Consider the following 23193-nt stretch of genomic DNA (forward strand, 5'->3'; position numbering starts at 1 on the left):
CTAACTAGCTCAATAAAAACCAATTGAACAAATAGCAATAGTAAGTAATGATAAAAACACCCAAATTAAATATTTTGCAGTTTTCTGACTGTAATTGTTTCATTAGCTCACCACAAGTTATGAAATGTTTGAACCTTCTCAGCTGATTCAAAATCTGTTCTATAAAATAGTAATTTTATTAATACTGCAGCTGTAGTCACTATTAACAAACATCAATGACTGCTGCATCAGCACAGATCTGCAGCAAAAGCACAAGGGAACATAAATTACATGCTGAGCAGCAAAAGGGTTAGACCTCAGAAATCAATATTTAAGCAGACAGGAAAATTTCAGACACTGTACATTGAAAACATGAAGGAAAGCATCACTTCCCTTTGGTTTTTTTGCTATTATATGGCTTACTGAATTTTATCTCATCTTACTTAAAGGTTTTTATTTTTATGGGCATTGCTGCTTCTGTTGTTGGGGTTGTCATTGCTCAGGCTATAGATTTGTAGGTAATTCAGATATTAGTTTACAGTTGCATAACAGGTCCCGTACTAAATTGGGGATGCTTTTACTCTGCAGTGAATTCAAAGTATCTCACAGCTTCACTTCCATTAAGAGGCTTCATATCTGCTGTGGCCAAAGTCAGAAGTTAGCCCAGGGAAGGGGACATACCCATGCACAAAGGGTTACCATAACACCCTAGCCACAGAAATACGTGGCATTTCTTTCTGAAGTTTACTGCTTCAGAAGCAATAACCTGCATTAGCAACCACTATACATTACTCATTCTATTACAGGGCTTTTTTCCATCTTGTCTGAACACCAATCTTTTTCATACATCACAATATTTTTCCTTCACTCTCCTCCCCAAATTGTTCCTAGGTGCTGTTTTTATTTATCCTCTTCCAAATAGTAAAATTAGTTTACTTTTTTCCCCTACTTCTAATCTCACTTCTTCTCCATCTCCTACATGACAAGATGTGATTTTATTACTGCTAAAAATTGCACACAGGTGAGTGGGAACAGAAAGCAGAGCATTGAGTTTTCCTACAGAAATGTAAAGCTAAAGAGTAGGAGCAGATGTAGACAGGGACAGGGAAGAATGCCACCTACACTTACAGCAAGCTGAAGCAGCCATGCAAACATAAAATAACTTCACATACACTAGTTGTCTGCTTTTGATCTTTTCTATGAGAGGGTCCAGCCAAAGGGTGCCAAACAGAGGGTTCCAGGTTACCAGATGTGCTGACCCTGTGCCTTGCACTGTGAGCAGGAGGACACGAGCTCTGCCCGTGCTCTGAGCCAAATGAAGCCACGTGAGAAGCAGCACTACATTAATTCAGGTCTGACCCTCCAGTGCACTCCAAAATAGCCCAGAAAATTTGAAGGCAAGGCAACTGTTATCTTCAGGAGAAAATAATAAATACATATAAACACACACAAGCAGAAAGTGAGAGTGAAAATGATGGTAGGACAATGGCACAACAGGCAGATACACTACTCAAAAGCCAGGCTGGCTTGCTCCTCTCCATGCAGGTAAACTGTGAGAAACCAAACAAACACTGCTCCTTGCTGTGCTTTGGACTTCTAGCCTTGCCCACTCTGAATGCCTCTAAATGCCTCAAATAATCTGTAACACCTTCCAGGCTACCAAGGTGCTTTTCAACCCTGTTTTCCCTTCAATTCTGAAAGGCCAGCACAGCACCATTTTGCTTTTTGTTCACCCTTCACAATGCTACCAAAATAGCAGCTGCAGGTAATGCCTCTTACTGACATTCACAATTCCCGAAGCAGCAGCTGACTTTATGCAAGCAATAAAACACTTCCACTTACAGCCCAGGCTTCTGACCAAGAGTGGCAAGAGTTGACCAGAACTGGTCATTTCTCCCTGCTCACAGTGCTGACCAATACCGTTTGAACTCCTTGAGATACAGATACCAGAAGCCAGAAAGCTGCACCACTCCACAGAAGGCTCTGTCACAAGCAAGAATACTGTTACAAATGCTCTGATGGTATCAGGATGGCAAAGGTGGATTTGTCCAAGGTTGACCTACTACTTTGAAACTCTATCTATAACAAACAGGTTTCTCCCCTTGTTTTAATTTAGTACTTCAGATTCAGTACAACATACAAACATACTTCAAATATTGAACTAGGAAAAAAAAAAAGAACAAGGAAAAAGGAGCAGTTTCTCAGAAGGCTGCATTTTATACAGCTTACACTGGATAGAAGGGATAAGGCTGAACAAAATAGTATTATAACTTAGAAGAGGAAAACAAAAAGCAAAACCAACCAAATCAGTGTAGATAAGCGGATGTAGCAGCTGGCCTTGAAGGTGAAGTAATTTTGTGCAAATTCAGTAAGAAGTCTGTGTCAATGAATGAAAACCCAAGACATTTGTTACTCATATGCCAAAGCTGTTACTATTAGTACAAAAATTTTACTAAACTCACACCTAAATTTCTTGACAAAAAACAGATTATCTAATTGTACAAAAGCACTGATACATTGTGCAATATCTATAAAGCCTTCCCTGTGCCCCTCTGCTGTTCACTTTATACCAAGTCAGATGTATTTGAGAACAACAGGGAATCCTTGGAATTAGTCAATAGATTGATAGTGCACTGTACTGAATGAGCCAAATAGGATCAGGATGTTTACACACATTCCTTAGGCAGACATTAATTGCACTGGACTAACAAGGTAGGCTTCTTTCTGTTAAAGATGCTACTACCAAATAACACAGACAAAAAAAAAAAAAAAAAAAAAAAAAAGCACAAGGTTTACTGAACAAGAAAGGCAGGAAAATATGTTTTTCTGATCAAAGAAGTACTTCAAATAAATTCAGCTCTGCAGTGCATTGACAAGCTAAGCAGGAAATAAATGCCAGTCAGCTTTTGGGGTGAAGGAGAATATGAAGACTTAAGCATCCAATGAAAAAAATTCAGCCACCTTAAATAAAACATATCCATCCTATCACATAAAGAAATGTAAAAAGGGGGAAAGACAACCAGAATTTCTTACCGGCTCCAAACAGATGACCCAAGCTTTTGCAATTTACTTCATAACATTATGAGTGACCCAGATAAGCTTTCAATTATCAAATTTTAGAACCACTACATTCTGGGATTGCATTTTCCAATCTATGGACTAGTCAACAAATTCCTTCACGCACAGTTTCTCTGATTTTTACACCAACAAAGCAAGTCCTAGAGCAGCAAGATCTTGAAAATTCAGTTCTTAGTTGCTCAGTGGACTAGTAAACTTTTTTCGCCTTTCTTAAAATAAAGAGACCCAGAAAGAGACCCTGTTTGATGTTCACCCTTCTGTAGCACAAAACAGCAAGTTGCCACTTCACGTGTGGAGCAGCATCACTGTGCAAGAGCTCTGTAACCCAGGACATGGTGAGGGTTCTCCCACTGCCGAGCTCTCAATCTTTTCCATGCCTCAAGAAATGCATCTTTTTTCACTAGACACTGCTTCCCAGTTAGCTTTCGTCTGACTATACCCTTACACTTCCACATAATTTAAATTTATTCATGAGTTGGTGGATTCATTTTTACAGGAGAAAAATTCAGGTTTAAGTGAAGTAAAAGGCCAGAAGTCTCATCTATATGACATTCACATTACAGCTTTCCTTCCTGAGCTACATCCATATGAAATCTATATTAAAACACAAATTTCATGACCTTTTGGCTGCCCTCTCTCAGTTATACATTTCATAAACACTGACATTGGTCCTGCACTGAAATTCATTTTGGGTCATGCAGGTGACACAAAAGTTATTTCCTTTCTGTACAAGGCAGAACTTAAATAGAGAACAACTGACCTTTCGGATCACAACAAATATTCAACACTATTTGTACAGTAATATTTAAGTTGCACGCAAATCTAAGGATGTAATTTTCATATTTCTTTCAGGTGCCCTAGAGGTTTACACAAGCCCTGCACCCACTCATGCCAAGAGCTAATATGCTCCTCATCAGCTGCACAAGCATGGCAAATCTTTTTAAAGATGCACAATGAGCTAACTGGGCTAACAAACTGACCCATGCTCCATACTTTCTTTTTTTATTTCCAATCCACACAAGTAGACAACCACATGCGCATCAAAACAACTGGGAGAAGGCAGAAACATGAGAATGCCTCTGGGCATGACAGGATGTGGTAATGAGCAGTCAGACATTCTACCTAAAAACCATAAAAAAGAACCATGAAAGTAGAGCCTAAGATTATTTGTCGACAGATTTCCTCCAATACCTTTCACCATATACGTTCTCCGTTCTGAAATAACTCTGTAATCTTCCCCCAAAATATCCACCTAAACCAGAATATGTTAATGTTTTACTTTTCAGGATTGTTTTGTTTCTTTTCCTTTTTTTCAGAGTAGTGAATTTAGTTTTATTCGTTAACAAGGCAGCATAACAGGTTATATACAATTTCTGTAAAGTGACAAAATTATTTCTGCAATACTCTTCATTGTAACAAATAACATTTGCATTTGCAAAACTCTATAATACTAAGGAATACCTTTAAAGATTTAATTTGTTTTTCTTTAGTCATGGCAGATGACAAGTGCAGCTAAGGACCACCCCCACTGCTGTTAATTTAGTTTTCTCAGATTTCTATAAAACCAATTTTAAAAAATTAGCACACATCCAATCCAGGAACATTATCCATCTGAGAGATCAGAAAAAAGATGTCCATCTCAGCACGTCAGTATTGTCCACTATAATTTAGACATTCTTCAAAATGCATTTGTAACCAGGAGGGTAATAGCTCTTACATTAAAAAGGCACTTCATTAAGGGGCTCCCATCGCACAGCCCATTACAGGCTCTCATGCCCTGACCTTGCATAGCCCCAGAGTAATGCTGCTTTTAACAGGCAAAGCAAACAGGGTAAATAAACTATCTATCTAGGAGTAAAACCATCAGTAAATGTATTATTAATATAGATAAAATCTCCCTTTGCACATCTCCAGTGGTATAAGAAAGCACTATTATTTACTCTTGTATTCTGCAAAATTAAGTTACCCACACACAATGAATAATTCCCTAAAATAACTGGAAAATATCCACAGACAAAATTGGATTTCAGCTTAAGAGCATTCTCCAATTTCTATCTTGTTTAGCATGATGTATAAAAATAACACACATGAAAACATAATATGTGCTCTAAAGGGTTTGCTTTAACATCTAGAAGATATCTTTCTTTAGAGGGACAAAGACCACAAGGTAAATACTTGGACTTCACTTTTTGTCACCATGTCTACAAAAATACAACACCTGCTTAGCAGCCCTGCCTCCCACAAAATGCAAACGTACAGTTGCAGAACCATTTCCACTTATGGAACATTTCAGTAGTCTTGGACCATTTGACCTAGGAATTATGGTCCAGAGAAAAGTGTCTATTTTATTAAAGAGGTATTTAAAAAAAAATGAGTGGGTGGGAGGTGAGGATTAGTACTCAGCTGTGCACACTTCCTGTATGTAAGACCAACATATTTAGCAGAGAAGTCACGTGCAAGTCCAAAACAAGCAAGAAGAGCTGCATTTCCCCATGTTCCATAACAAAACCTGGCACTCTGTTTTAGCCCATAGCAGATACCTGAAGCCTTCAAGGAGCCTGCACACAGTAAGACAAGGCTGACAGGGCAAAACAGTAGACTCCTTGAGAATATTACTAATAAAGACTGTTTCTAGTTGAGAACATTCCTAAATGCCAAACAGCTGGAAAGTAGGAGAGCAGCCAGGGCGTCGATCAGCACTTATTTGTCCTACCTCTACTTTCTTGCCTAGGCAACTGCTAATGGCTACACTCAACATCAGCAGGTCTTTAGCTTGATCTAGCACAGTTGCTTTCACTGCTCTCAGAAAGCTAATGTTGGAAATCAGATGTTTTTCCAGGTCTTACTAAGTAATCCAAAGATTTTATCATGTAAGCTGCAGTTTGGACAATTTACAAGTTGGTATTTAAACATGTACTCAAGCACCTGCTTTAAGTGCTCACTTTATTTTTAAATTAATCATTATTGCTGCATTTATTTTTCCCATAACAGGAGGTAAGTGGCTTTTACCTCTGCTCACAGCTTGAGAAACACAATGTAGGTCAGTCTAAAAAAATATCTGAAGTTGCATTAATTAGTCAGAGGTAATTATACTTGCTTTACCAATAGCATTTACTATTGCTACACTTGTAAAATGTTTTCCATTAGGAGAAGTTTTCATATTTTCATAGCACTCTGAAGCACATGCCATTAGGTCTGAAATTTCTCATGATTCATCATCGCTCTCCAAAGCACAACATTGATTTAAACCACCACCCCCCTTGAATCAAAAGTAAAACATTGGCCCTTGTCAATTTAGCAATTGCTATAACATTAACAATTGTCAGTTTTTTCCCTTTTACTATTTTTTTACGTATCCTATTCTCTCTTGCACTCTTTATTTTGGGGAGTTTTGTTTTTTGGGGTTTTTTTTAATAAGTCTTTCTGAAGAAGTACTGAAGACACTGAAGACTAAAAATTATCATTTGAAAATTGAGTAAAAGCCTCTATAACTACAATGATTCCATGTGAACCTGGTAAAGTTAGAGCCCTGAAAGCTGCATACTCACTGTAAGGGTATTACCTTCTTATCACAGTGGTAAAACAGTGCTCCTCCCGAGACAAATCTATGCCTGGAGCCCCCATTTTATTGTATTCCAAAGAGATGTGAAAGTCAAGGTTTCCAAACACTGCAAAGGGTGTCCATACAGAGGAGGTGTCAATCAAGGAGCTTTGTGCCGAGGTGAAGGATTATAGAGCCTGAGAAGAAGAGATGGAAAGAAAACAGCCCCTACCCTAGGACTTCGTTTTCTTTGCTACTTAGTTTTTTCTAGGTACTCCTTCCCTTCTCTGCTCTCTTTCACTGACTGAACAGGAAACAGTGGAGCCTAAGAGATTCCTAGCTTCTACAGATTAGAAAACATATCATTTTTCAAATTGAAAACTGCAGTAGTTTAATTTTATCTATACTTTCATTAGCATATCTTATTCTGCTTGGATAACTTCTTCATGAATAGTAGAATGCTTTCAAGCCTACAGTTTCAACAGTAATCAGGAAGGGTCACCAATGTTAAAACACTGCACAGCAGATGACTGCACAATTATTTTCCTTCTGCTTTTGCCTGAACCTCTTGCTGTTCCATTTCCTGCAGATCCATCAGAAGAATTCAGCACTCATGTTAGAACCAGGCTAACTTTTTAGACTTAATTTAAAATTATGCTATTTCAAACACAAATGAACTTAAATATTTAGATATGGCATGCATCTTCAGAATCTGAAGACTCTGAACTTCTTAAGGGAAAGCTCATCAGACCAGAACAGATTTGAGGCTTAGTTTTAGTCCACATCTCAGTCACCAAACATCAAGCTTGGCCTAGCATTTTAACAAGAAGCCTAGCATTTTGACCAAAGAAAGAAAATAATAATAACCAGAGCTTCTGCTGTATCTGTTTTGGACTATCCCTGAAAAATTCCTTTATTCTGATAGATTTTATTGAGCAGCCACAATTTTGCATACAGATGCAAAAATAAGAACTTCCTCTGAAAGAATCCATGTGCTACACTCAGAGAAAAAAAGAGTCTGTAGCAGAATTGAACAGAAATCACATACCAGAGAGCACTGTGTCATTTAACACTGAAAACTGCCTAAGGATGACAGGTATGTTATTTGGGGTAAGCAAGAAGCTATCTCGTCATTTAGGTTCATTCAAAATAAAATTCCTCAAATTGCTCTTCTTCCTAGACAAGGTGTGCCAAAAGTCTGAAAATACCAAAATTTCCCAAAATAGTGCTTCCATCACAATTAAGATACCTCCAACCTTTATAAAAAAAACATGTAGATTCTGAAAAATGCAAACAGAATAGTAATTAATCTCAGCCTTACTAGGGGAGATATTGTTTTGAGCTTTTTTTAATATAAGACCATCACGAATGTTGAGGCTTCAGGCTTTAAATTTATTCTTCCTTATGCAAAACTGAAGCACCAAGAAGTCCATTAAATAAACTGTGGGTCTTGCTTAATTAAACTATTTTGCAAGTTATTGGGCATGGTAACACCTGCTCGTATTGATGACTCCAAAGCAGGGGTAACCCAGCTAGGTAGCAGTTAAGTAAAATTATATAGATCAACCACCATTATTAATTCACAACAGTATGAAAAAGCAGGGGAAAGAATGGTGCAGAGGTGAGGTTACTTCTGTGTGGCAACATTTCCCACTCCTTCTCCACACACACCTCACTTCACAAAACCTTTTAGATACAAATAAAATAGCCATGACCTTTTTTCCTCCTCTGCATGATTAATTACTTAATGTATTATTAATTGGAAAATGTAGCTGAATTTCAAATGCTTTCATTCTCTCAGCATATCATGCTGTCTGGGAAGCGCCGATTAAGCTGTTCATCAAAGGTGAGCAGGCAAGGTCATGTAGGCTGTGCCTCTTCAGTTATTCATTACCTGTCCTAAATAGTAATTAACAACAGCAATATTTCCATAAATCAAAGCTTTTCTGATTACCTTCGGATGATAGGAGGTTGGGGGGAGGGGAGGGAAGGAATCAGTGTATAGGGTTTTTGCATGTATCCCTTTTTCACCATTTCTTCTAGTGCCTACCTGAATAATTGAATCGATACATTAGCTGTCATATAAAACACAGAATTTGACTTAAAGTCAAGAGGAATTCCACACAGAATAAAGAGGAAATTGTGGCTTCCTTTCTCCCTTCCCTACGCCTCATCCCAGCTTTACAGGGGGATTTGATCTAAGAAGGCTTCTCAATTACCAAGACTGTTACATTTATTAGTTTTGTTTCTTTTTATTACCTCCCTTATCAAGGTTAGAATGGGGATCTCAGAGCATGGCCTTGAGGCCATATTCAGTGAGGCTCCAAATTTATAAAGAAACTTATCCTTCAATATCTATGAGGTTTCTCACCTTGAGGCATTTCAGGTGGCAAATAGTGAGGCTCTTGAGCACTGACATGCACCCAGTCGAAATCATCATACAGGTCTTGGTGGTAGTCACAGGGCCCAGGACCATCATCAAATGTGCATCCTCCTAGAGAAGAAACTTGTTATTAGTTTATTTAAAAGCAGAGATCTTTCAAGAGTCAAGCAGAAGTGTTTCTCAGGGGCCCACCACAACTGCAGTGCCTGCACAGCCTTGTACCACAGTTCACAGGCTTGCTTTTACAAAGCTAAAGCCTGCAAACAACTCACCCATCAGTGTTCCACTCTCTTTGGTAAAAACATCGCTACTCCACACAACCAATTTCCCCCAAGAGCACCTTCTTTCCAAGCAAATCATAGCCTGAAGTCACCAATCCAAGTGAAACCTATCTGCATGACAAAAAGCAACATGCTATCTAAACCACAGGGGCAGCTGAAAATAATGGACCAAGGTCAAAGACGAAAATCAAAAACTCTGATGCATTGAAAACATAAGCAGTCCAAACACTGACAACAAGGATAAATACTGCACCCAAAACAGTCAGAAAAATTAATTAAAATTACTTAGAAATTAAATAATTGCTGCAGAATGAATTTGGTAATCTTGATTTACTAAATCAGTCTAGCATAACATAGCAAGGCATTTTTTCAGGGTCACAAAAACAACAGATATCAAAACCTTACAACAGAAGTTCTGAGGAGAAGTGACAGAGAGAAAGAAAAATGGGAGGAATGTAAAGGATGGGAGGCAAAAAAAAAGGACAGAATTCCCATGCAGAACAGTAATATCTGCCCTGTCTCATTCAGAAACTTTTTTAGTCCATTATTAACTCAAGGCCATTAAATAGTCTGGGAAAAAGAGAAGAAAGCATGACAATCACAGAAAAAGATCAAAGTTTGAGAAGGAAGAAACAAAGGAATCAAAAGAGCCTGGTCAAAGGAAAAAGCAGAGCATAAAGGCAAGAAAATACAGATGTCATGCATACAATTCTGCATGAGCTGTTCTCTCTATTCATGGCACACAGCCCTAGAGTTTGCTCCTCCTGCTCAAAAACAAAAGGCAATACCAGGAGAGAGTGAAAGAGAAAACACACTGCATTCGTTATGATTTAGGTGGTATTTTTTAATCCAGAGAAGTTTATATAAGAACCCAAGAACTAGACTATAGACCATTTTTGGAAGTCAGTGGAGATATTTCTTGAATCCACTTCTTCCTGTCCTCAGTAATTCAGGCACATCAATCCAAATAACAACACTTATCACAACAAAAGTTCCTTTTGCTAAGACACTTCTAGAATAACAGGGTGTTTGTATTAACTTTGTTGTCTGACTTTTAAATACAAAATATGGGACAAGTACTTTGAGAACAAACAAAAACCCGTTATTACAATAAAGTCCAGTGTTGCCCTCTGATGAGTCACCATCACAGCACAAACAGCCAACACTCTTCCATGCCTGCCTGGGTCTCACCAGCTCACATACACCCCAGAGGCAAATGGGCTGGAGGTGGGAAAGGGGAGATTCAGGACCATCAAGAACTACAGCCTGTGCTCATTCCTGCCCCCTGTACAAGACATACATGGTATAGAACTCAGAAAGGCCAGAGAAAAAGGAAAGGAGGAATGGACATGTATGTCACCAAATTGAGAATGAAAATGCTTTTAACCTACCCAAAACAGAATATTCAAGTATCAGGTAACAGGCAGAGAGTTTGCAAAAACAGTGTTCATATTTAGGGAAGAGTAATTTCCTTTTACTAAATTCCATAAACAAATCTGTACTGTGTCCCACACCAAGAGATCTTTTATCTTGCATCTTTTATTAGGGATAACTCAAATAGTTCCCAAAAATCTGCAAAAGTATTTGTAATTTTGAATGAATGACAAAACCAAGTTTTAGATAATCCTACCTCACCAAAACCCATTGCCAGATACATACCCAGGCACCCCCAGAATTACCTGTTAACCAATGTTTCAGCTGGCGAGGACAAAGAAAGAAAATTCTACACTGAAGCAAAATTTGTGCTAAATCCTTGTACCATAAACCCTTAAAATGTCATATTCATCTCTGTATTAACAAAACTTGCTCAAACATCACCCTGTGAAACATGAGCAGAGCATCAACAGCAGCAACAAAAAAGCCCCAACATCTTATTCCCTGTTGGTTACTACATCAGTGTCACTGTCAAAGACTGCAAGGCACGAGAGAAATATTTGTGTGTCAGAGAAATATTTACACTTTTTAAAATCCCAAATCCAGTGCCCTCTGTTACCAGTGAGAGACTTTTCTAATTAAAATCTATTATGAAAACACCAAAAATACTTAGAACATAAATCTTGCATTTTGATTTAACTTACGTTACACCTCTATGAGCACTCTACAGCAAAAAAATGTACATTTCCTTCAACAGTTTATTGATAAATGAATAGCAGTTTCCCTTAAAGGGAAGTTATCAGTCTCCTGTCCCAGCACCGAAATGACATATGGCTTTGAAGCACATGCCTGCAGGGCACCCATTACCCTTTTTAATGGTTTAAGTGCCCTCAGTATATAAATTTAAACCACCAATGAATCTTTTAGTCTCATTTAGAAGATGAATGTCCTTAATTGCTTGTCTTTGTACCCACTATTAATTTTAGTTATCAGGGTTCTGATTAGCAATAACAACTCGCCTTTTAATAGACAGCAAGCAATCCCAACCTCATGGCTGCACCCACAGAACAAGCAAGTGTGCGTTTATCATATACATATGAGCAAAGTTTATCAGGGCAGATTATCAACCCACTACAAAATCAACCCTGTAACAACTGCTTGAACCAATGGCTTCCTCTCATGGAGCACACTGCCACCTTACCTCTTACCAACATACTGAGACTTTTCAAGGCAGGTAAACAACTAATTCTGGAGTGTTTTATCCAGTACTACACAGGACAGGCCAAGCATTTCAAACCCCCTGCAGACTACTCCTTAAGATTTAAAACATGAGCAAATATAGACCTCTCCTTCTCTCTTTTAACAGTCAATTGCCTGCATGCTATTTCAGTAATTCCAGGCAGAAAGAGACAAACCTGGTGCAACATGCTGTGTGGAAAACACAGGGAGAAGAGGTGGTGGGTGGGTGAAACCTGGAGTGATATATTTTGTTCCCAGTCATTTGTTCAAAACTGTATACATTTTAAATCAAATCTTAAACCACTCAAACATAAAACCACATCTGACAAAAGCACACAGTAGGCCAGGACTTATTAGCACCCTAATTCAGCTACTGGGCCACTGTCCACAATAATGTAACAGCATTGCTCAGGGAAGACAGTGGATCAGCTTGATGAACATTCACTACCTTCCAATGAAGTTCAGCAGCTGAACTCAAATAGCCATTCACATTTGTTGCCTAACACTTTGACAACAGTCCGCTAATATCCTACAGATGATAAGTCAGAAATCTCCTACTAAGACATTTGTAACTTCCTCCAAAACTCAATAAAATGGTACTTCACTACCAACCACTGTCCCATTACCTATCACCACCACATTCCTTTAGCTACCACTGATGCATAACTTACAATTTTTCTTCAATACTACCCTGCCACTGGAATTTGTCCATACCTACCAGCACACATATCCTACCACTGTGATTTGTGCACGTCTGCTCAATCTCCCAGCTGGAAGTACACAGTGCTGACATTCAAATGTTCTTGGATCTTGCAGTACCTAAATCCATATTTACCTTATATTTCTATTATCATGCTTCTGAAAAAGATGGCAGCAGCAGCAGTGATCAGAGTAATACACCAGACTGGTCTGACCTCAGCAGCCTGATGTGGGTCAAGGGACTGGGTTGGAAGGCAATAAGTAGAATCTCCTCTCTTCAAACAACACTGCCCTCAGGACGTGGCCCAGAAGAGCTGGATGGGACAGCATCAACCAGAGTCATGACTTGCCACACCTGCAGAGGTGGCAGCAGCAATCAAGTCACCCTCAACAATCAAAGACAAGCAAAAAGAAAAACACAGGTTGTCCATCGGGAACAAACACCCCACCAACAGCTGGAATAGATAGATAAGAAGACAGAATTTTAAATATCTCTGATTATTTTGTCAAACTACTAATTGTATTTTGGATCAATCAAATTTGCTCAGTTGCTTGTGAAGTATTTGGGAAACATTTACCTTTCACAGAAACCAAGAAAAACAACAATTCACTGTATCCATTATCTTTTCTCGTAAGCTTCACTACGTTATCAACTTCAGCTTAAACAGACCGAGAACACACACTCCCCTTCAACGTCCTTCTAAAAGATAAGTGATAAATCATGCTAGCCTCAAAAAATTTCCTGCCTACATGTCCATTTTCATCTATGAAAGATAAAGAATCTTAAATGTTCATTATAAAAAGAAAGATTAATATCCCACACTGAACTCTCAGAAAATAAATTAAAGCTCTGCTTAATAACAAGGTCATCAAGATTAACCTAAATTTAATCTCAAAATTAATCATAAAATATCCAAAATTAACCAAAATTTAATGAAGATTTAGTAAAGACATTATAGTCAAAACTGACGCATCATCTATTTTGGGGGATTGACCCAGGCTAGACACCATGTGCCCACCAAAGCTGCTCTATCAATCCCCTCCTCAGGGGAGAGAAAAATATTTTGAAATACCTGTGGGTCACTCACCAATTACTATCATGGGCAAACCACACTCAATTTATTACCAATCAAATCAGAGTAGGGTAATGAAAAATAATATCAAATCTTAAAAACCCTTTTGCCACACAGAAAATTTTTCCCCTTAAATCTGTTATGCCAGAGGCATTACCACTGTCTCTGACAGGCTCAGCCAGGGTCTGTCTTGGAGCTTGGCACTGGCTCTGACAGATACAGGGGAAGCTTCTGGCAGTTCTTAACAGAAGCCACCCCTGTAACCCCCCCAGCCACCAAAACTTCGCCACACAAATCCAAAATACCTATAAAAAGCTATTTTTAAATACTTATTTATTTATTTAAATTTAAAAATCAATTGCACAGTTTTAAAATCATAATGATAATTCCTTAGCAGCAACACTTGGCACTGACATTGCCCTGTGATTTGGATTTATCCTACCTCCTTTTATCACAACCCAGGAAAGAGCTAAACAGATCTTTTTTCCACCAGGTTAAAATAAAAATAAGCTTAAGACTAGAAGAAGGACGTGTCAATAACTCCCACTGATAAATGGATGCCCAGTACAACTTTACTGTGGCCTCCCAGCTCATCAGCTCAGGACAAAAAGAAAAAACTGATTCTGAATTTGAATAACTGATCTTTATCTAACAATTCCAATGTTCTCACTGCACTTCCTAGAGATTATGCACTTCTACTATATAGAATAGAAACAGGCAGTTGCACAACAACATTAAATTAAATTTAAGATACTCATAACATTTATTATTAATAGTACTATAAGGATGGTGCACTGGAGATCTACTGACTTCTAGCTAAAAGATGCTATTCCCAAATAGCATGTAAATATTCTGTATGGCAGTTTTAATATTTAGATTTTGGAAGTGTTCTCCGTTACTTAGTACTATAACCTATCAGCATGGCAAAGGATTTTTTTCAGGCACAGAATGGCATGTATTGAAAGACAGTTGAAAGAATCCGAGTTAACAGTTTAGTTCTGAGATCTGTTTTTCATCTAACCACTTCTGGTGTTATGCAGAATGCAAAACACACTAGTAATATCTCAAAGTTCATGCCCCTCCCTTTTAAGGAGCTGGTTGTGAGCGAGGAAACTCATCCACTAGGAACAAGCAGACCAGGAGGAGAAGGAAACAGCAAACCAACAGCATAAGAGAAGAGATCTACTAGAGGCACAAAACAAAGTTTTGTCAGCACAATTTCTCCTGTACACAGGGCTCAGTTACCAATGGTTTCTTTTGGGACTTCCATGTATGAAGGTGTCGCATCAGGGATGAAATACTCTTTTCTCATTCAGCTCAAATGACTAGTGGAACAATCTGCTCCTTCTGTTTGAGAGCACACTTTTATTTTTCTCCACCACCTGCTGTAAAATCATAATGAATAGCTCTAAATCTATCAAAGTAGATAGCTCCATGGCAAGAACCCAGTACAAAATTATGTTGATCTGTGATGTCAGGTAAAAGTCCTGTGAAAATTTACTTTTTTCTTCTCCCATTGAGTGGTGAATTCAAAGGTTGAAGAGTATAAAGGAGCTATAGCAGGTCTCTTTTCAGTCATATACATACAGGTACAAGTTCTGCTTTTAAAAATCACCCACCTACCACATTAATTTACCTGTTCATATTATAGCACACCTTGAAGCACAGGATGTTTTCATCTCCTAAAGGCACTACATTATTTCTGTTATGAGCATTTTAAAACACCTTGACTGCAGAGCATTCAAACACCTATTGAGACTATACTAAGAATTGATGTAAATGCAGTTTGAGAATAAATTTTAATGACTTGTGTTAAAATGCTTATGTTAAGTATTATCTACTGAAATTAACACTGAAACAACCTTAATTAACCTATGGCATCTAAAAAGGCAGAAGATCAGAGGCACTATTTAACGTTAAAAAAATAACCATGAAAAGAGCTGCACTTAAGGAGAATTACAGATTCTCTGTTACAAGGAGAAGTCATACTAAATACTAAGAATATTTATCTTCCTTAGAGTGGTATCTTATTCTGTAGTACTAGAATTCATTATACAAAACAACTGATTTCAAGTAACAGCAGTAAAAGCCAAGTAAATTCAACTACCTGCAAAAGTTTTTTAATTTTTTCTAAACTTGTTCTTAATATCAGGAAGTTTTAATCACCCTCTTAGCTTAGTAACTTGAACATGGGACTCCAAGTCTCATTCAATAGCACCAATGGAATATAAACTCCAACAACAAAATAGGAAATATTGTAATTTATTCCTAAATTAACGTTATTATATTTTAGTTGTAGGGCTTTTGTTGGTGCTGTGTAACAGTCAAATAATCTAAACATCCCTATAAATACATTTTTTTCTGACAAGGAATTGGACAAACCTCTCCTAAATCAGTATTTGCTATAAATCACTGTGAAATTAGAACCAATCCCACCCTCCAAAAGTCATTAAGTAGTGCAATAACAAAGGAGAAGAGTAGGGGGAAAAAAAGCTAAACAGCTTACAATCAAGTCTGATCTATGCATATTTCTTTTCATTTTCTGCCTTCCATATTCCTTATTAATAAATAGCTAATTTAATCATAGCTAATTTTAGAAAGGAAAGATGGGAACTTGATAATTATTAGGTGCCAGTTATTGAGAATGCAAGAAGCCTCAGGTGGACATCCTTTCCTGTACTCTTCAGAGTAACTTATCACTATTAATGGCAGCATTTAGCCTAACCTCAAATATTGGCAGAGCATGAAGATTCACAATTAGATGTGGTCTACCTGGCCATGCCATTTATTAAATTTCTTCCATTAAATTAGCCTCTCTCTCTCTCTCTCTATACCCAGCCTGGAAAAGCCTTGTATATTTCGAATTTCAAAAATCTTCACATTCACTGCCAAGAAGAATCTTTTCCATGCTTTACCAGCAGTGAACTGGATAGAAAAAGGAAAGAGACAAAGGTCTCTTTTTCTTCAAAAGATCAGCCTCTATTACATTCTCTGTCCTTCAGTTTCCAAACGAAACAAAACATAATCTAAACAAAAGTGTCTTTAAATTTCCTCTTATTCTCCAGGGAAAAGAAGTTCTTCTGTTCTTTACTGGAGAGGTGATAGGAGGTAGCTGTGAAAAGTCTCAGTTGCTTAATGTCTTTTTCATCCTTCCTTGGGATGGGAAAGGCAGTGGAGAGCAAACAGCCCTACATACGCAGATCACTTTCTATAACTGAAGCTACCAAGACCATTTCCATTTCAGTTCACAAGACATTTCTGAAACCATGAGAAGAATCAACAGTTTCATGAAATTATGTGTAGGTTTTCATCAATAGGTAAGTTAAAACATCCACAGAACACCAAAGCTATTTAATATTTCAGCTTATAGGCTGCAAGCTTCAGTATTCCTGCAGTACACTGAGCAAACTTCTGACCAATTGCACTGGTGACAAGAAGTTATACCATTTGAATATAAAAAATTGGGGTATTGAGGGGTGGAATCATGTACTTGAAATTAATAAATATTTTCATACCTATACCAATAATAAAATGACAGCAAGCAAGTTCTCTGACTTCAAGAACACAATTGAGGGTTCTAAAAATAAATTATTCACTTTGATTATTTTTTATGGATATTCCGTCTTACAATGCGGCTTCTAAAAACAATACCTTTTCCAAGACACTGATAGTGCTTATCTATAGAAAAATCTTATATAGATATCACAGGCTCTGGCATTTCTCCTAAACATTCTTACAATATGCTGTTAAAAAGCAATGGATAAGAATAAGATTAAACTCAGCAGGAGTGTTAAATGAAGATAGCCCTACTAACAGTACATGAAATCACAAAATTTTCTGCAGATTGACTGCTAGGTTATTTTGTAACCTACTCTCTAAGGGAAAAAAAAAAAGATTAAATAAGGACTTGGAAGAAATAAGTTCACAGCTCAACTTCTATCTCTACTAATCATGCCACCAACTCAACTGCAAAAGCAGGCCTAACAACTACACATCACAAAATCACAGAATATGCTGAGTGGGAAGGGACCCATCAGGATCATCGAGCCCAACTCCTGGGCACAGAACATCCCCAAGAGTCATGCCATGTGCCTGAGAGCATTGTCCAAATGCTTCTTGAACTCTGTCAGGCTTGGTGCTGTGACCACTTCCCTGGGGAGCCTGTTCAGTGCCCAACCACCCCCAGGGTGAAGAACCTTTTCCTGATATCCAACCTAAACCTCCCCTGACACAACTCCAGACCATTCCCTTGGGTCCTATTACTGGTCACCAGAGAAAAGAGATCAGTGCCTGCCCCTCTTCTTCCCCTCACGAGGAAGTTGTAACTGCAATGAGGTCTCCCCTCAGTCTCCTCTTCTTCAGGCTGAACAGACCAAGTGACCTCAGCCACTCCTCTTACAGCTTCCCCTCTAGGCCATTCTCCATCCTTGTGGCCCTCCTTTGGACACTTTCTAATAATTTCATCTCTTTTTTATATTGTGGCACCCAGAACTGCCCCCAGCACTTGAGGTGAGGCCTCCCCAGTGCAGAGCAGAGTGGGACAATCCCCTCCCTTGATCGGCTGGCGATGCTGTGCCTGATGCACCCCAGGAGAGGGCTGGCACTCCTGGATGCCAGAGCACTGCTGACTTATATTCAGCATTCTGCCAACCAGGACCCCCAGGTCCCTTTCCATGACGCTGCTTTTCAGTGCCACCCTATTACAATTTTGACAGTTTAGCCATAAAGTAGGGTGACAGGGGACAATATAAGTTATTTAAAGTTTGTTCTAGAACCCATCTCTTTTTCTATCAGTTATTAAAACTTCATTCAAAAGACAAAAACAAAAGCTTCCAGCTAGGCAATAGGAGCAAATATTCAACAAAAAAAAAGTTTCCTCTTTGAGAACAACAAACACAAATTCCCACAGCATCAGTGCAGAAGCCAGACAAATGAGTAAATGAAACAAGAGTACGTAAGTTATGCAGACTGAAGTTTAAAAGAAGCTCAAGGTACATGGAGGCACAGAGCTCAAAATGAATGTGGCCAACATGAAAGCTGAGGACTTCCTAAGGGGAAGTGAGCATAAGATAGTGCATAAAATATTAAATGGTCATGCAAAAAGGAAGATCAAATTAAATGCAAGAAAATAGAAGAGCTCTGATGTTGAAAATAACAGAAGCTGTAACAAAAGATCATTTCTGAAGCCTCAGAAGGAGATAAGAACAAGAAGGTAGAGAGATGATTGAAGAGTTCGGTCATTGTATAAATCCAGAGCCTCAAGAGGATGACAAGAACCTCTCAGAAGAGATCTTTCAAGAAACAACGTCAAGGTACACAAAGAATTGAGTTAGCAGTGAATCACCAAACCTTGGCACATAAATAGGAGGGCCATGAGCAGTACATACTGAGTTTAAAAATATACCTTCACACACACAGGCGCTGCCAAACTAAGAGCCAAATACTTTTGTGTCAGAAGTGCAGATACTGCTCTAGTTTCTGATTTTGTAGTAAGAAAAGTGGTAAGTACTTTAATATCTTGCATATCTTTTCATACAATCCAGCAAGATGAAAGGAAGGTTAGAAAGAAGAACAGTATAAAAGTATTTTGAAAGCAGTGAAGGTTTCTACACCAACAGGAGACAGCCAAACTTCCAAATTTAGTGAAAGACTGGATGAGATACAGACCAACAAATAACAAATTCAAGATATACTGGGCCCCAATCTACAGAATCAGAGAACGGTTGAGTGTGGAAGGGCTACTGCAGGCCATCTGGTCCAACCCCTCTGCTCAAGCAGAGCCATCTAGAGGCTAGGTGCCTAGGACCATGTCCAGACCACATCTCCACGGATGGAGATTCCACAGTTTCCCTAGGCAACCTGTGCCGGTGCTCAGTAATCCACACTGTTAAAAGAAAAAACAACCAAAAAACCAATCAACCAAACAAAAAACCAAAAACTAACAACAAACCACAAAACAAAAAAACACCACCAAAACAAAAAAAACCCCACGTTAATGTATTAGTGTTTCCTGGTGCTCAGTGGGACCTTCCCTGTTTGGAAGACAGTGTCCACTGATGTCCAAGCAGAAACTATTTGCTGATGTCCTTCACATATCTGGAAATGGCTTCAAGCACAAGCTGTTCCATCACCTTCCCAGAATCAAGGTTATATGGAGCAGCCCATCCTTTCCTGGGCTCTCCTTGCATAATCTCCTATTAAAATGATGTCTTATCTTAAGCTTTCCTCAGCAATGCTTCATACATTCCCTGGTATCAAAATGAAGTTTTGCACTTCCTTACTGGTTTTAACACCTTTTATTCAATCACAAAGACAAGTATAACATTGTCCTTTGCGATGTTATGCTTAAAGATGGACTAAAGTATCACAGAAAATCTAAGATAAAAACAAGAATTATATGAGAACTTTTCATATTGAACAAGCTGAGAACAGCAAACACAAGGAAATAAGAGATTTTCCTTTTATCTTCTGTCTTCTACCTTTCCTTTTTGGACTTACAAATCTGAGTCTTCCCTTACATGTGCCCTACAGAATCAAATGAATGTCAAATGGATGATTCATTTCACACACTACTCTTTGTATCAGTTGTTACTTCATTCTTCAGCAAAGTAAGATTTATCAAAATATTTTCTAACTATGAGGAAAATATTTTAGGTAAATTACATTGGGAGAGAGTAATCTGACAGCAAAGCTCTTTAACGCTCAGAGAAACCCACATTATGCTAACAACTCACTTTCTTCCTTTACATCTTGTAGCCAAATCACTACTTGCTGTTGAACTGATTTAAAATATAAATCGTGCATGTAAGAAAATAATGTATCTCTTCTCTCATCAGATTTGGTCCTCAGCAAGACGTCTGGTGAACAAACAGCACAAATCAGCACACCATTTTGCACAAAACTTACTGATATGCCATCAAACTTGGCTTCACTTGTGCAATTAAAAAAACTCTCAACAGAGAAATTGCAATAGGCGTATAAACTTCTAGCAAGAAATCACTATTTTAGATTAAAAATATTTACAATCAGAACAGTAGTAATACTACCATTTAAAAAACAAAGATAACATTATTTTATGGCTTCCCAGGGAATTGAACTCAAGAACTTTAAACTTGTGTTTTTATCTGAAAATCTGCGCTTGAGTTTCACTAAAACTAACTATTACAAGAATACTTAACTATATTATAGTATTTTTCAAGCAGATTCAAGTTGTGTTTAATCTCTCCATTTCTTAAATGGAGAAACATTCTCACTGGGTTGGCTTTTTAAAATAGTGTAAGCCTGAAGGTTGGATAAAACCTGCTTTATGCTGTGCAATGAAGTCGTAGCTTTTTGAAGCCAATCATCCGTCCGTGTCCTGAAGGCAGACTGCCCAAAGCACAGCAAGGAGAACAGAGAAGCACTATGCTGACAATCTTACCACTCCAGCACACAAGTGAAAACATATCCCTTTATGTTGCACATTGCACAGAAGTTAAGTGCAAAAAAACCTGTGGCTGAAAACTGTCCCGGTAGGCACTGATAGGGTGCCAGTACTAGTCAGAGCATAAATTCACCACTCAGCCTTTAGAGTTTAAGACTGAATTAAATATTCTCATGAAAACATCAGCTTGATGCTAAATAATAGCCAAAAGGTGATTCAAGAGTTAAAAGGGAGAAAATTTATAAAAGAATACTGAACATTTCTTTACAAAATTATAAGCCACACCCAGAAATCTGTGTGGTTCTAGTTTTCCATCTCCTAAGGGTTATAATAGAAATAATAAAGGCTTAGAGAACATTTAAAAGGGAAAAAAAAGGAATAAAAGTCTCACACTTCGCTTTTGCACTAGCTTCTCTTTTTTTCAAATTAGACAAGGCACTTACATATTCAACTAGAACTTATACCAGTATTACATGCCCATGTTTTCACAATATCTTTTCATTTATCCTTTGGAACTATATTCACAAAGGTGTATACGACAAAGCATTCATTTTTTGGTCTGCCATTACCTAAAACAGCATGCAATTTTCTAGGGGAAGGAAAGAAAGGCTGCAGCAGGATAAGCTGCTAAAAAGAATAATTTTCAAAATTCCTACTATATCTCATCTGAGAACAAAAATCTTGTATAAGGAGAAAATATTTGGAGAGCTTCGCATTTGGGGTTTGTTTTGTTTTCTTAAAGCCTGAAGAAAAAATGTGAACTGTTTCAGTGGACAATGTGTGTCCTAATGCTTGCATCACTTGTCACCATAAATAATTTTTTAAAAAATTAAAAATTAAAATAAAAACTCTAGCTTCTCCACAAAAGCAATATTGTTCTCTGTTTCCTAATTTTTCTCTATTATAATTTAAAGAAAGCTCAAAATTGGATCTGCACTACCAAGTTATCATTTAAAGGTTAAAATACAGAACATAATGCAGAGCAATACATTCAGAAGAAAATAATTCATAGAGACCAAAGCCCAAGAAAGCATAACAATTTTTATGCAATAGAAAAATCAATACTTAATAACCAACACATAATCTGGATGCAATGAATAAAGCAGCAAGCATAATAAAAATTTTGCTGATTTTGAATTGAAACACTTTAGTACCAGAGGAATATAAGAAATTTGTAATAAAACAGCATCAAAGTGTGACCAGAAGTTTCCTCCCTTATTTTTTGCCATATCACAGTCCACCCCAAAAAAGTATGAGACAATGAAAAAACAGATATGTTTTGTTCATATCACAATTTGTTAAGAAAAAAGAAGTGACAGGTACAGATTATTACAAATGGTTGTTTTAAGTTCAAGTACAAATCCACGTCACCCACCAGCACAGTGAGGTTCTGTCCCCTCCTTGCATACACTTCGAAAGAACAAAGACAGACTCCATGTCTTTTTGTTTGCATCTCATCTCTGGGTGCCCTCATCTACAAATGCATTTGCAAACCCTTTTTCTGTGGGGTTGACCTCATCATAACACTGATCTAAAGTGGTCTCCTTCTGTCTAAACTGAACCTCAGCCTGCCTTTTGGACAACCTTGGAGTAGGGCAGCACAAGTTACAACCACCCTTTTACTCTTTCACTACACACTTGATCTCAGGTCAGCACTTCTTTTCTCAAGTATTACAGGTATCATCGTTCAACACTCACATCTTCCTTCAAGCCTCTTCATGTGTCCTCACTCCTGCTATACTCAGTTTTTGAAGGATAACTAAAAAGCTTCTCTGAGCCACACTCTCTTCCAGCCTTCATCTCCCCTTAACCCAATCACCTTGGCATCTCCTCTCTGCCCTTGACAAATGAGTCTTCTCCCACTCTTATCTATTCACAGCACTGCTGAAAATACTCTCTTTATAGCCCATCACTTTGGCTGCATTCCACTTTCACTTCCTCTCTCTCCATTTTCAAAGAACAAACTTTATTTTTGTTACCTTTCACTGTTTATGCCCCCTTACAGAAAGCCAGCCAATTCAACTCAACAAAACTCATGGCAGCAACTGGCGGAAACCCATTCCTCTGTTGTTGTTTTTGGATTTGCTTTCCACTGGTTTAGACAGTTAAAAAAACCCAGAGGG

General features: G+C 38.0%; 1 protein-coding gene across 19 annotated transcripts in view; it reads right to left on the reverse strand.

Annotated features, from left to right (window-relative positions):
• Positions 1 to 23193, reverse strand: part of PTPRK (protein tyrosine phosphatase, receptor type K) — a 388760-nt gene that overhangs the window by 296829 nt on the left and 68738 nt on the right. For all 19 annotated transcript variants that reach the window (XM_017739562.1, XM_017739558.1, XM_017739564.1 and 16 more), the window contains exon 2: positions 8970 to 9092. In XM_017739562.1, coding sequence (XP_017595051.1) covers positions 8970 to 9092 — 123 coding nt within the window. The remainder of the gene's footprint in view (positions 1 to 8969; positions 9093 to 23193) is intronic.

Source organism: Corvus brachyrhynchos, unplaced genomic scaffold (genome assembly GCF_000691975.1).
Source record: "Corvus brachyrhynchos isolate BGI_N302 unplaced genomic scaffold, ASM69197v1 scaffold14, whole genome shotgun sequence".
NCBI classification, from domain to species: Eukaryota; Metazoa; Chordata; class Aves; order Passeriformes; family Corvidae; genus Corvus; species Corvus brachyrhynchos.